The sequence below is a fragment of the Rhinoraja longicauda genome, chromosome 11 (genome assembly GCF_053455715.1).
Source record: "Rhinoraja longicauda isolate Sanriku21f chromosome 11, sRhiLon1.1, whole genome shotgun sequence".
Taxonomy (NCBI): Eukaryota; Metazoa; Chordata; class Chondrichthyes; order Rajiformes; family Arhynchobatidae; genus Rhinoraja; species Rhinoraja longicauda.
In genome coordinates this window covers 20,513,645-20,529,026 of record NC_135963.1, presented here as the reverse complement: position 1 = coordinate 20,529,026, position 15,382 = coordinate 20,513,645, and the positions used below count along the sequence as shown (strand labels likewise).

General features: G+C 41.2%; 1 protein-coding gene across 2 annotated transcripts in view; it reads left to right on the top strand.

Annotated features, from left to right (window-relative positions):
• The first annotated feature begins 1,036 nt into the window (after positions 1 to 1,036).
• zswim5 (zinc finger, SWIM-type containing 5) overlaps positions 1,037 to 15,382 on the top strand; it is a 225,988-nt gene continuing 211,642 nt past the window's right edge. For both annotated transcript variants that reach the window (XM_078408424.1, XM_078408423.1), the window contains exon 1: positions 1,037 to 1,511. In XM_078408424.1, coding sequence (XP_078264550.1) covers positions 1,106 to 1,511 — 406 coding nt within the window. In that variant the 5' untranslated portion in view covers positions 1,037 to 1,105. The remainder of the gene's footprint in view (positions 1,512 to 15,382) is intronic.

Below are 15,382 nucleotides of genomic sequence, written 5' to 3'. Positions count from 1 at the left end.
ACTACATTAAGACACTTTATGTAGTTTAAAGATCAACTTACAACAACAAAATACCAACTTAGTTTGGAATTCTAAATGTGTAAAGAATTGCAAATGCTGGTCTGCTGACCTATTCCCTTTCTCCAGAGATGCTGCCTTTGACCCGCTGAATTACTCCAGCAAAGATAGACACAAAAAGCTGGAGTAACTCAGCGGGACAGGCAGCACCTCTGGAGAGGAGGAATGGGTGACGTTTCGGGTCGAGATCCTTCTTCAAACTGGTAGTATAAGAAAATAACTGCAGATGCTGGTACAAATCGAAGGTATTTATTCACAAAATGCTGGAGTAACTCAGCAGGTCAGGCAGCATCTCAGGAGAGAAGGAATGGGTGACGTGGGCCCGAAACGTCACCCATTCATTCTCTCCTGAGATGCTGAGTTACTCCAGCATTTTGTGAATAAACTTCTTCAAACTGGTTTCACCAGTATCTAATGTTCCTTCCTGCACATTCGAGTTACACGACATGTTCGTTTGGAATTGTAAATGCTTAATTTCGAAGACTCCTAGTGCTTTGTTGTCAGTAAAATTAGATATTTGCATTTAAACGAAAAGTTACAGAGTGGGGATAGACACAAAGTGCTGGGGTGAGTAGCTGTGCGAGTCCGGGCTGCTGCTGCCCGTGAGCGCGCGGGACCGGGACCCGGGACCCCCAGGGTCCCCCAGGACCCGCCCCCTGGTCAGCCGTGCGCTCCTTACATGGCGTGAGAGGCCGCGGCTGCGCGCTGCCGGCATTGTGACGACTCCTTGACTGACATCCGACCCGACCAATCGAACCGCAGATGCCGCTCTGGGGGGGTGGGTCCGAACGATGCGTGAGCCAGACAAACGTGCTGGCCGTCATCCTGCGTGACTGACACCGGGCTTGCCCAATGAGAGAAGGGTCCGCCCTCTGGGCAGTCAGCTGTGGCCAATGAGGAGGGAGGGGGCGGGCGCCGAGTGGGGTTAGGTTGCGCGGTGCGGAGCGGCTGGCTGCTGGGTTCGAATGCTGTGAGGAAAGAAAAAGCAACATTGTAGCGGTGCGGGCTGCGCGGTGGATACTTTTCTCTTTACACTGTGTGGAGCAGCATGGCGGAGGAGAGAGCTCAGCCGACCGCCAAGCGTCTCTGTTCCAGGCCCTTCCCAGTCTCCCGATCGTCCCAGAAACCCGCACTGACCGGGAGAGTCCACAACCCGGAGTCTCTCTTGGATGCCAGCGCTAAAATGGTGGCGGAGAAGTGGCCCTTCCAGCAAGTGGAGGAACGTTTTTCCCGCATCCCCGAGCCCGTCCAAAGACGGATTGTTTACTGGTCTTTCCCGAGGAACGAGAGGGAGATCTGTATGTACTCGTCCTTTAACTACTACTCTCCCGAGGAGACGGCAGCCGCCGCGGCAGGAGGTGCAACCGTGCCCGGGGACGATGATAACAGACTGCCGTTCAGGAGGGGTATTAAACTGCTGGAGAGTGGCTATGTGGAAAATGTTCTTCAAGTAGGTAAGTGCGATGAAAAAAAAAGAAGAGAGAAAAAAATTACAGTTGCCCAATCCCCACAAAAATGGACTCGGTCCAGTGACACTTCCGTTTGAATTGCCTTCTTTCCCACTGTGGAGCAATGTTTTTCCAACTATCTGGAAAACAAATGCTACTTTACCCCCGGACATTTGGATAGTTTGCTGGTGTGAGATATCTTTTTCAGTTTGGGCTCGGTTAAATCGAGGAATTTGATAAAATAGTCCTCTGCCTCATGCCACAAAAGAATGTATTTATAGCCTTTGTTTATGTCGATTTGTTTTGTTTTAATCGTGGGAAGTGTTTTTTTCTGGGGGGAGGAGGGTGGGTGTTGATTTAGGGTTAGGAGAGGGCGGAGAAATAAATGAGAGCGACTCTGTTGTCCCAGGGAAAGGTGTGTGTTACATTTTAGATAAGGTAATTGACGTATTTATTCTGTCTGTTTGGATTGCAGCTTTGATGAGAAGGCAAAAATTGCAGCTCGCTGTTTTCTTTCGCGAAAACAAAACCATAATCTGCCGTGGGTTTTAATTGTATTGAGCTGTCAGAAAGGATAACGCCGGGAGTTGCCTGTCAGGAATGTTCTTGACTGGAGGGGGAAATACCAATCTATGAATTAAATCCTAAACAGGAGCAAGCGCAAATGGTTACGACAATTACATTTTGGATAGAGTCGCAAAAGTATTTTAATACGCAGACCAATGTAGCGTTTTTACTTTTTTCCCTTCTAAAGGAAATATCCAATATACAAGCAAAGCGAAACCAGGGATAAAAGGAAATGGAAGGGAGACGGAGAAAGAGAGCCAGACAATTTCCATAATAAGGATTGTCTCTCTGTAGTGATGCCAAGCGAAGGAGGTGGGGTGAAAGAGTGGTAAAATAAGAGGGAACACGGTTTTTTTTTGCTTGTTTCATGGACGGCATTATTTGTTTTTATTTTATGCAATTTTCGAACTGAACATAAATTGCCTGCTTCGATACATTTCCAGTGGAAATTAATGCATTTTTTTTCAGAGCGCGATATGCCCTTGATATTTTCTTCATCTTTCACCCCTGATTCCCACAGACATCAGGGAACCGAGCCAAAATTGGGTAAATCCCGAGATGACACATCACCCGAGGCTCTGTGGACTTGTTAAAATTGATTTAATAATTTCTCGTAATCCTGCGCCGTATCAGTAAATTGTAATCATTCAAGACTATAGCTTAGCCTTGTTAATGCGAGGTTTCATTTGAAAGAACTTCGCAATCAAGCTATTTTAGCATCTTAAATGTTCTCCACGTCTTTTCCTAATCCAATGCTTTTGTGTTTACTGCCTCGGAAAAAAACTCCGAGTTCTGTTTGGGTCTTGAGGTGAAACAACACGATTGGAGCCATACAATTCATACAAGTTTGTACATGTACAAAGCCCCGACTTTTTAAATTATTAATATTTTGATTCCGAAGGAGCTAGACGAAGCCAGCCAGGAAGGGCAATCGGTTATGTTTGTTTTCCATTGTACCATCAATCGCCACTTCTGTTTGAGATCTAATCCCGAGTCGCGGAGTCTGTCGTTGAAGCTCCGCCAAATGAGTCTGCCAGCGCTGCCTTGACAGTATTCAATCGACTCGACTCCTTCCATGAAGGTAGACGACTTCGCAACTTGGATATTTGCCACCTGAGGCTCCAGCCTGACCAGCTCGAAAAGTAGATTGATGAAAGTGTTGGTGACTTGGCAGATCATTATCAAGTCTGCGTTTATCGCCTTTCAAGTGTTTAGGCAGCACAAAACACCACTTTTTTTTTTAACCTTTTAAAATTTCTGATCAGTGTATCCGGGAGGTCTATAGTAATGTCATCGAATTGACGTGTGTTTATTTGTCTGCGTCTGTATGTGCACGGCGGAGAGGGAGAGCGTTTAACGAATGCAGACAAATGAATGATGACGTGGATTTATTAATACATCAACAATACAACTCTTTTCGTGTGGTTATTCCCAGATTCAATCACGAAAGAAAAAAAAACTTGCACTATATACGAAACCAATGCAAAAATTCAGTGGCTGGACTCTTTTTGTTTGTTTGCTTATCTGTATCTGTGTCTTGACGTATAATCACCATCACTGGTTGTCGCATAGGTTGGGAGGGTTATGTACCAAGACGCAATTAAATATTAAAGTGGGCCTTAAAGATCAACGTCTCTATATCGATTGTTTCCAACTTGGTCTTGAAGGTCTTAACATATCTGGAAGTATGTTTATAAAACTGCTGTTTCAGAATATGATCGTATAGTTTTGATACAAATTCTCATATCTATTTAGCTGCAATAGTTTCATATCCTGCCAAACTAGGGTTTTATACAGTGCCCTCCATAATGTTTCGGACAAAGACCCGTCATTTATTTATTTGCATCTGTACGCCACAATTTGAGATATGGTATGTAATAGAAAAAAATCACATGTGGTTAAAGTGCACATTGTTTCAGATTTTATTAAAGGCCATTTTTATACATTTTGGTTTTACCATGTAGAAATTACAGCTGTGTTTATACATAGTCCCCCCCCCCCATGTCAGGGCACCTAATGTTTGGGACACATGACTTCACAGGCATTTGTAATTGCTCAGGTGTGTTTAATTGCCTCCTTAATGTAGGTATAAGAGAGCTCTCAGCATCTAGTCTTTCTCCAGTCTTTCCATCACCTTTGGAAACTTTTATTGCTGTTTATCAACATGAGGACCAAAGTTGTGCCAATGAAAGTCAAAGAAGCCATTATGAGACTGAGAAACAGGAATAAAGCTATTAGGGACATCAGCCAAACCTTCCTCCTACCAAAATCAACTGTTTGGAACATCGTTAAGAAGAAAGAGAGCAATGGTGAGCTTACTAATCGTAAAGGGACTGGCAGGCCAAGGATGACCTCCACAGCTGATGACAGAAGAATTCTCCCTACAATAAAGAAAAATCCTCAAACACCTGTCCGACAGATCAGAAACACTCTTCGGGAGTCAGGTGTGGATTTGTCAATGACTACTGTCCGCTGAAGACTTCATGAACAGAAATACAGAGGCTACACTGCAAGATGCAAACCACTGGTTACCTGCAAAAATAGATGGCCAGGTTACTGTTTGCTAAGAAGTACTTAAAAGAGCAACTACGGTCCTGGGAAAAGATCTTGTGGACAGGTGAGATGAAGATTACCATATCAGAGTGATGGCAAGAGCAAAGTATGGAGGAGAGAAGGAACTGCCCAAGATCCAAAGCATACCACCTCATCTGTGAAACATGGTGGTGGGGGTGTTATGGCCTGGGCATCTATGGCTGCAGAAGGTACTGGCTCAGTTATCTTCATTGATGATACAACTGCTGATGATAGTAGCATAATGAATTCTGAAGTGTATAGACGCATCCTATGCTCAAGTTCAAACAAATGCCTCAAAACTCATTGGCTAGCGGTTCATTCTACAGCAAGACAATGATCCGAAACATACTGCTAAACCAACAAAGGAGTTTTTCAAAGCTAAAAAATGGTAAATTCTTGAGTGGCCAAGTCAATCACCTGTTCTGGACCCAATTGAGCATGCCTTTTATATGCTGAAGAGAAAACTGAAGGGGACAAGCCCCCAAAACAAGCATAAGCTAGAGATGGCTGCAATACAGGCCTGGCAGAGCATCACCAGAGAAGACACCCAGCAACTGGTGATGTCCGTGAATCACAGACTTCAAGCAGTCATTGCATGCAAAGGATATGCAACAAAATACTAAAAATGACTACTTTCATTTACATGACATTGCTGTGTCCCAAACATTATGGTGCCTTGAAATGGGGGGACTATGCATAAACACTGCTGTAATTTCTACATGGTGAACCCAAAATGTATAAAAATGGCCTTTATTAAAATCTGACAATGTGCACTTTAACCACATGTGTTTTTTTTTATATTACAAATCTCAAATTGTGGAGTACAGAGGCAAATAAATAAATGATGGGTGTTTGTCCCAAACATTATGGAGGGCACTGTAGATGTGATTGCTCTGGTTATCATCCTCAAGTTTAGGAATGCTTTCTTTCCAATACGTGCAAAACAGCAAGCACATTCATTTGTAACGTTCAACAGCATCGCTTAGCTTTTTTTATTTCTCAGAGAAGGTTGTGAATAGATGAAGGAGCATACCCTCTCTTTTCCCCTCTAAATTTTGCAGGAAGTTTTGTTTGTGTATCCACCAAATTTCTTGGGTTGTTATAATTATAGTGTGGTAGGCGCCCTGGACCAGCAGACTTCCGGTCGGGTCACTCCTTACCTGGATAATCCGCCAGCGGCGAATAAATACACAGGCCTCAAGAAGCTGCTGCTCCGGATCTACGGGCTGAGCCGAATGCAGCGCGTCCTTAACATGGGCGGGCTCGGCGACCGGATGCCCTTGGCCCTCATGAGCGAGATGCTTACGCTCATGGGCGACCACCAGCCCTGCCCCCTCTTTGAATTTACCTACCTGCAGCAGTTGCCGCGAGACATCCGCTGGCAGCTCACGGGGGGGGAGCTTCAAGGATCCCATCCGGCTAGCGGCCCGCGCTGATGAGCTGTGGCTGTCCGCCCAGCAGCAGGCGGGTGCGCTGGAATACCTGGAACCGCTGGAATCCCCGGAATCGCTGGACCGGATTGATTCCATGTCCTGGCAGGCCCAGCGACCCAGGACCACGTCCACAAGAGCCACAGACCAGACTAGTGGCTCTTTTCATGGGCCCAGAGTGGAATAGGGAGCTGTATTGGAGAGAATAAACACGTCTAGTGCACGCGACCCGTGTCCGATTAGTTTTTGGCGGGACTCCTTCTCGTCCCGCTACAATAGTATGCGTAAGTAGGTATTGATGAGACGTTCACAAGCCTTACTTACTGATTAAACATTAAAAAAATGATGATTTAACAGAGACATTTTAAAATTTGTAAGGATACTTTGTGTTGGGCGAGTGTAAGTGACTGTGACTTTTTTCTTGGGCAGTGACGGAAATATTTTTTGCTTTGTGCAGTTACATGCAGATATCATAAAATAGTCAAAGGAAAAGCTTTTCTTTAATTCCCTATTTCTCCTGGAGAATATTACCTTGTGGTTGTTTCCCAGAATCTGCTTGTCCTCCAGTATTTCATGCGAGTGACAACGTATGCAGTTTTGCAATCTATTTGACAGCAAGGGCAGAGGGTTAGGGAGGGAGTGAAAGAGGAGGTTGGTGCCCGCATACCTTCATTAAGGCTCATTTTTCCTCCTGAAGTGCAGCAACTGATTTTAGTGTCACTGTTGGTGTCCTGCCTAAGTTTTGCTAAGTCAGCACAAACCTGAGATTGAACCTAGAAGTCTTTTGATCTGCACGACACATTTAAATGAACTTGTCGAAGAATCCAGCTTTGTGCAAATAACATCGACATTAGTAAACGTGTCGATAATAATCTTTTGGATACAAGGCATGTTTTGGGTACGATTTTCTGAATTATACTGGGAATAGATTCTTGGGTTTGAACTGTTGTGCGTATCATTTATTGGAGGTTTTCCCTCCCGGTTGCAATTGTTATACTGGAATTACACGCTAGTTTATGGCACCCAGTCTCAATGAGAGAGTTTGAAGGAACCTTTCTGTGCACAAAATGCATTTTCCGAGCAGCGTAATATTGCCCAGTGATATCTCTTATCTTGCAGGTCCTGCATCATGACATATCTGATAAGAAGTATAATGCAGTTTACATTTCTGCAACCTGACTCATTATTTGTAGTTAAAAGCATGAAATGCGTTCATTGTGCTAACTGTTCAATAGGCAAGAAGCATGCAGTTTAACATATCATGAATAATTAAAGCATTGAACAGTTTGAAATATAAAAGATTCTAATTTTGAGGCATTGCCTAAACGCACCAGGAAACAAGTTTGATTCTTTTGAGGAGTATAAGCACATGATCACAATTCTGTGAACTAAATTATACTTACTTCCTTTTGGTACTTTATGCTTAAAACTGAAACCGATCACAACATTGTTTTTCAAAAGCTTTGTTTTATTTATGATTATCTACTGAATTTCCAAATGTGCAAAATTCGTTCTTGTGGTGTGATGGTGAATTTAATTGCAGTGAAGATGTGCAATAGTGAATTTGGATCAGTTAAAATGTGTCCATGTTGCAAACTACAGGTTCACCTGACTGATGGAAGCCCAGCAATTAATGACATTGCAGTCAATTGCTAATTTAGTATAGGCATTCTGGTTCAAAAATGAAGTAAACTTTGAACTTTATTAGTCTGAATTTAATATTACATCCAATGCTTCAAGATGAACATGTGGCTTGCTAGAAATTATTTTATGCAGTAAGTGTGTGATAAATGCATTTCAAGGATTTGTAATAACCTCTGCAATTTTATCATCATGCGATCAACTTCTAAATTGTCCTCTAATTGAAAAATATAATAATGGCACAAATTGCGAGGTCATGTAAGGCATACGTTCGACACAGTGACAGAGTGCCGAGGACAGTGTGCCGTTATCTCCATGCAATTTGACTGATTGGCAAAACCTGTGAGAAAGATGAAAGAATTTTCAAATGTAATACGAATCTCTGGTGCCTTTATGTTTAAAATTGTATTGGAAGCCAGTTCTGCCTAAAAACAAGAAGGATGCACAATTAGATCATATTATATACCATGGCAAGTTTTGGCACAATGTGCTTATTTTGTGAGCTTTTGAGGAAATTTTTTAATGTTTTATTTTTGGGTGCAAGGCAATTATTTTTAAACTTTAAAAAAAGTAGAACAAATTTGAGTACATTTGAAAATCATAACATATCAAGAATTTTCAATTCCTTCAATTCATTTTCTACAATGTAAAATAATGTTGCTCCTGGATGGTGCATTTGCCACATAAATGCTGCTTTTGTTTCTTTGTATGATGTGCCTATTTCTACGGAATTATAAAGCTATATCGCTTGCCAAATATTATATATCATATCATATATATACAGCCGGAAACAGGCCTTTTCGGCCCTCCAAGTCCATGCCGCCCAGCGATCCCCATACATTAACACTATCCTACACCCACTAGGGACAATTTTTACATTTACCCAGCCAATTAACCTACATACCTGTACGTCTTTGGAGTGTGGGAGGAAACCGAAGATCTCGGAGAAAACCCACGCAGGTCACGGGGAGAACGTACAAACTCCTTACAGTGCAGCACCCGTAGTCAGGATCGAACCTGAGTCTCCGGCGCTGCATTCGCTGTAAAGCAGCAACTCTACCACTGCGCTACCGTGCCGTAGAATTTGTAATTTAGAGGGATAATTGTACTTTCATGTTTGCGTGAAAATTTGGCATTTGGTAACTGGCAAATAAATTGTCTATTGCCTGGTACAAAATTAGTCATCAATAAGTGGAAACTGGAGCAAAAAGAAATCATCTACTCCCTCAAATGGTACAGTTTTGACTTCAATTTGTGTGTTGGATGTGGATTTACAACAGAGCCCAAATGAAAGCTACCCCCATTACCTTAGAGCTTTGATAAATGGCCTCGATTGTTTAAAACATGGAAAAATATAATGGATCATCTGATATTTGAAAGTAGAAATTCAGTTAACATTCTGAGTGAAACCACTCAACATATTGTATCTTGATTTTTTAAAAATCACCACCCTATTGAGCCAATTTGTGTTTATTATCATACTAAGAATGGTAAGGTAGTGCAATAGTTTTACTGTTATCTAAATAAAAATGAAAGACACCAAATTAATTCAGAGTGGGGCAAAAATAACTTGTGTGGGAGGGGCATCTCTGCTGAATTAATTATCTTGATTGTTGCAAATAGTGTAAATCATGAATTGGTGATCCATTTGCTGTGTCTTTATTTTCATTTCCAAATACGAGTGATTTCTGAATGTGATTGGTATCTGGACAAATGAGGGGGTCGTTCTATTTTTGCAGTGGGAGGTGGACATCTGAGGAGAAGAATTATACAGTTTACCCTAAGCAGCAACGCACTGCATTGGTGGGGTGGGGGGTGGGGGGGGAGAAATGCTGCATTTTTCTTTGAACCAGTAGAATAGCAGAAATGGTTATTTAAACTCGAGAGCCTCTGTGCAATGCATCATTACATTGTAATTGCGTAAAAATGCAAAGTGTGGGGGAAGGAAAAAGAAATAAAAACTGGGAAATCAAATCAAACTTGCAGCTGGAGGTAAGAGTGAACAAACAATAGGGATAGGATCAAGCAGCATCATTCAAACTGAATTCCACTTAAGTAAAGGGAAGAGGCAAAATGACAAAGCTTGTGACTAAATTGTTTTCTTTTGGGATGGTGGCGCTTGGTGTTCGCATAAGGAATTTAACAGTTGAATTTAACCAGGCAGTTGTTTTGTGCAAGTAAATAGGTGTCTTTTGTGCTACTCTTTCAAAGCTAATAAAAGCCTATGGCATTTAAAAAGAATTGCATATAATTGTGCATTGCAGATCTTCATATATAAAAGCTTAATTTCAAAGTAAATTTATTTTAAATCTTAAGCCGCAACTGAGGAAGCTTTTGTTAAGAAAAGAAAAATTGCATCGTGTGGTTAATTTTCCACATGTGAATATGAGTAGTATCTTTGGTTGTGTTTGTGATTGGGAATTGCAGCCAAATGTAAGTTTGTCTGCACATGGACTCCCAGCAGGGGTCACTGGTTAGCCACAAGGAATGGTCGCTTGTTTAGTTGCTTTTATTTCATCCAATGTGGGGGGGGGTTTGCTGAGGACTGTTATCATACCTGTTAAGCAGTCCAGATGAGGACTAATTCACCACGGTTCAAACTTGACTTACTCCGCAGTAACTTATTCAATTCATTTTTGCTGACGAGCTATTGCAATGTACCAAATCAATTATTGCACTTTTCAAGGAATGGTGTAATGTTGCTGTTGCAATGAATCTTCTTGTTCAAAATATTAACAAACAGATTATAATTGTAAATGATTTTCTCTGTTATACAGCCTGGTTGATGGTGTTTGTTTTTAATGTTGGTCGGTATCTACTTGATGTTCCTTTTCGTGCAGTGTTTGAAATTTGGGTCTCTCCTGCCAAAAGCTTGAGGATACTGATTTAATTGCAACTTTCAATGTTGTTAGATAAATATTTTACATGAAACACAAAATGTTTGAAGTACTCAAGGCAGGCAGCATCTCTGAAGAGAGAAATAGAATTAACATTTTGGGTAAATGACCTTGCAGCAGAATGGGAAAAGTTCAAAGTTGCAGAGAAAGTGATGGGAAGGAGGCAGGGAGGAGAGGGTTAAAGGTAAGGTTTGGGTGGGAGGACAGGAGACTGCATGAAAAATTGCTGTGGAGCTTTTTGCAGGAAGGTGGCAAAGGTTTGTGAATAATAAAAGGTGCACCTTGAACCTGTCGGCAAATTGGAGAAGATGAATGAAATCTGAAGGAGGAAAACACTATGAGTGCTGAAAAATTGAGATGCAAGCCTGGAAACGAGATTTTATGAAATAGCTGAGTCAGGAAGATTAATGTGCCTCATCGGAAGATATGTGCTATTTCTCAAGCTTGAGTTGATCTTTGTTGAAATAATGTAGGAGATCGAAAAAATGCAAGTAGCTTGGAAAATTGGAGTGAAGGGCAACTTGAAGCTTGCTCAAGTGAATGGAAGATGAGATTGGGAGGAGGAAGAACTACTTAGATTTTTTTTTGTTTAGATGGGTATTAAGAGTTAGGAAGCAATGGGGTGCAAAATGGCATTGAATTGCAGGTCACTTTTAACCTAATTCGATGGGGAGCAGGAGGATGGAGCCAGTGACGTTTGGGTGGGAGCACAGCCGGTAGGAGAGGGAACTGGGATCTGGCCAACCGTGCCCTTGTGGCCAGCTGCAGGAGGCACCCCTGGCGAAAAGCAGGAAATGTGGATTGGCAAAGAGAGGGACATGGCGTCTGAGGAAGGAGATGGCTGGAAGCCCGCAACACCCTGGGACTTGCCTGGAACAGGCACTGCTCTTAAGAACTGGAACGTGGACTTTAGAAATTGGCGTCAAAACATGATGCTTCTTGCAAGCGGGCCCAGGAGACTCTTTCTGTACACAAGCTAATCGGGGATACGGGTATGGAAATACTGTACTGAACTGTTTGTAAGGAAAAGTATTTCACCGTGTTAGCACTTGGCGCATGTGACAACGAAAGCACCGTTGAATCATTGCTGTACGTAAAAACTGTATCATCCATTCAAGTTTCTGGCACAATTCAAATGATTTATCATCTTTTGAATTCCTTGATTAGGTCAATGTTTGACAGGAAGGCAATTTACTTATTCAATAAAATCCAATTTTGGGATGGACTTCAAAATAACTATGGTCAACATGGTGCTGATGCCTGCTAAGTTTGAGCTACAGGATTAATATGTCTTGTTGCAGGTAATTTTTAGCTTTTCGCAATGGAGACAAAGTCCTGTGTTAATATTTGTGCCATCTTTTTGTTTGGATGAAATGGGTTTAACTCCACTCGGAGTAATTATTGAATTAATCACATTCTCACCAAATACTGACAGTTCTCCCTTCCTGCCTTCCATACTGAATTAGATTAATGTTGGGATACTATTCTTGAAATTTCAAAACCATTAATAATTCTATTTGGCTGTCAATGTCTTGTTGAACGTAAAGCAATATCGAGGGAAAGAATGTTAGAGTTCCACGTCTTGGATACCCTAGTAAGTCCATGAAGACTGAATTGGTGAGTACTTGAAGCAGAAGACTGGTGATGAGGACTGTAAATAAATGCTGATTTTTAGTTTTTAATGGAGGAGAATAATGATTAGAAAGGAATTAATTTTTGCACTACCTCCTTCAATACGGAATGAACAATCTGGGTGATAATTAAGTCTTATTCCTTTCTAATTGGCTGGTGGAGAAAAGATTTACAAGAAGGTTGCCTGGACTTGAAGGGCTGAGTGAGAGGAAGAGGTTGGGCTGCCTGGGACCTTATTCCTTGGAGTAAAGCAGCCTGAGGAGTAATCATGTAGAGGTGTATAAAATCAAGAGGGGCACAGAAAAGGTGGATGTACAGTCTTTTTTTTCCCAGGATAGTATATCAAGAACTGTCGGGCATAGGTTTAAGGTGATAGGAGAATGCTTCAGTGGGAACATGAGGGGCAATTTTTGCACCCCGAGGGTGCTACATATATGGAACAAGATTTATTTGAAACATTGTGATTTATCAAGTTTACTTTTTGTAAAAACTTGTTTTAATTTGGCTGTCAAGTGGTTTAGTTGACATATTCAACATTTGTTTCCGCATCCCCCACAAAGCACTCCCCCTGTATTTTTGAAAGTGAGAATTGGACTTGGGTATCAGAATCTGTGTTGAGTCGGGAAGATGAAATAACTATTTCGAAATTAATCTGATTGTATTGCACCACTTATGGAAAATATTTTCACTTTCTAGGAATTTTAAATTTGCAGATCCTGAAACTTCTTGAATGACATCAACATTTACACGTAGAGTCACACCAATATTCATGTTAATAATTTTCACAGGAAGATGAAACAAAAAAGTGTCAAGTGGTGTGCCACATTCCTTCTTCAAGTTGTCCGTTGTAAAGAATCAAAGCCGCTGTTAATGCAAATTAGATATGGATTACTTAATATGTATTTGTGGAACTATTTCAATAATGAATCCATAATCTTAATGCTATAAACTTTAGTGCAGATAATAGAGTATATAAGTTTTCCATTGGAAGAAATAACAAGAGGTAATTTTAAAGTTAAATTGATTTGGAAGTTGTACAGTGTCCACGTATAGAGAGAAAATTTGGTTGTACTAAAATGGGCAAGTCACAAATGCCTGAATTTCCACAATCTTTCGCAGTAAATTTCACCATTATACCATTCTTGTATTTTGATGAAGGTTTACAGTGGGTCCTAGCTGTTGAAAGATCTCTGCCGGGTGCCTGGTGCTGTTGGGACAGGAGATCTGGAATTGGTTTGCCATCTACGGTCCCATTCAATCTGCACTTAACCTTAAGCTTATGCTTATTAAACCTGGGCTTATGCAGAGTGACCTCGCTCTCTGCACTTAGGAGGCATCCATGGAACGTACTGAGGCCTTGGTGGCAGATAGGTTTCTGGTAGCATCCTACATCACAAGGATATAAGAGCAGAAGTAGGTCACGTGGCCCCTCAAGCCTATACCACCATTCAATATGATTATGATTGATCAGCCCCAGCCCTCAACTCCCCTGTGCCAGTTCTCAAATCTTTCCAAATTTATCAACCTTGCCTTTAAATATGTATATATTTTTTACATCCATGGGCTGTACTCCACAACACTTGCTACCTTAAGCAAGAACCATATCCCTGTTCTAACAAACTGCCAATAGAAATCTTTAGATACCATTAAAAGATCTGTAACGAAAAATAGCTTCAAAGGGGGAAGTCTTTTAGGACCGAGATGAGAAAACATTTCTTCACACAGAGAGTGTGGAATTCTCTGCCACAGAAGGTAGTTGAGGCCAGTTCATTGGCTATATTTAAGAGGGAGTTAGATGTGGCTCTTGTGGCTAAAGGGATCAGGGGGTATGGAGAGAAAGCAGTACAGGTTACTGAGCTGGATGATCAGCCATGATCATATTGAATGGCGGTGAAGGGCCGAATGGCCTACTCCTGCACCTATTTGCTATGTTTTCTATGTTTCTAAAGTATAACTAACTAAGGAACAATTAAAATACTAAGGAATAATCAAACAGATTTAGGTTTAAAAAAATACACATTTACCTCTTATCTTCAGGGCAATTCCATATTTGATTGGATAGAGACCAACAATATCTGTCTCACTCAAAACATCCCAGACTTACCCGAGTCAATGACTTTGTTAAACTGAACTCTAGTTGTTCTCTTTGGAACTGTTGGTTATAGTTGGTGTGATTTGACACACCAGTAGAATGGCCTGGTCTTGCTAAAATTCCTATTGGGGACAGTATGAGAAAGTGTGGCAACATTTTGATTCAGTTATACTATTTTTCATTGTGATTAAATGCATATTTTAATACCAAATATATGCAGAGTTTGGGTGTAGGTTTCTCCTGTTTTCATAGATAATGGAACGTTGTGCCATGGAGGTCTTTTATACAGTAAAAAAGTGAGAGATAGTTGGGAATGTAGCTTTGTCTCATCCTTGTTTTGCTTTGTGTTTTTCTTTTTAAGCACGGCGATATATGAGCAGAACTATTGCTAGGAATGGACTGATTCACTCTCTCCATGGCTCTGTTTTAATGATGCCATGTTCTTAGATATTGATATTTTATGTATGTTTTAACTTGGGTTGGCTTTCTAAAACAGATTCTTGTTCTCATGCATGACAGCTGCACCCCATGCTGTGTATGGCCATTAAATTATGTGAATAATCCACAGCGGATCAGCTGTCACATACAGCATGCATTTGATCTTCGGTCTGCAGTGGTCTATTAATGAGTCCTGACAACGACCAATGAGTAGGCTCATTGCAGCATTTCAATGGGATTTTGGCGGGGCTGACCCAAATCCTGTGGAGGGTAAAGTATTGTTTCAAGTGACCGAGAGATGGATGATTTGGCCATACACAAATTAAAGAATCAGCATGTGAATTGTATAGGAGGTCATCTTTATTGTTGGCTATATATATTTATAAATAATGGAGTCCTGGAAAATAAGGTACATCCCTTTTATGCCCCATTTAAATTTCAACAATTATATTACGTCTTTGCCCTTTGATAAATTGACATGTTAAATATGATGTACATTAATATGGATTTAATAAACAATGCTGGGGGGGGGGGGGCGGCGGGATCTTCAGAAGAGATTTTCTCGTTTAGCTACAGTGCATAACTCCTCTCGGAAGTAGAGAAAAA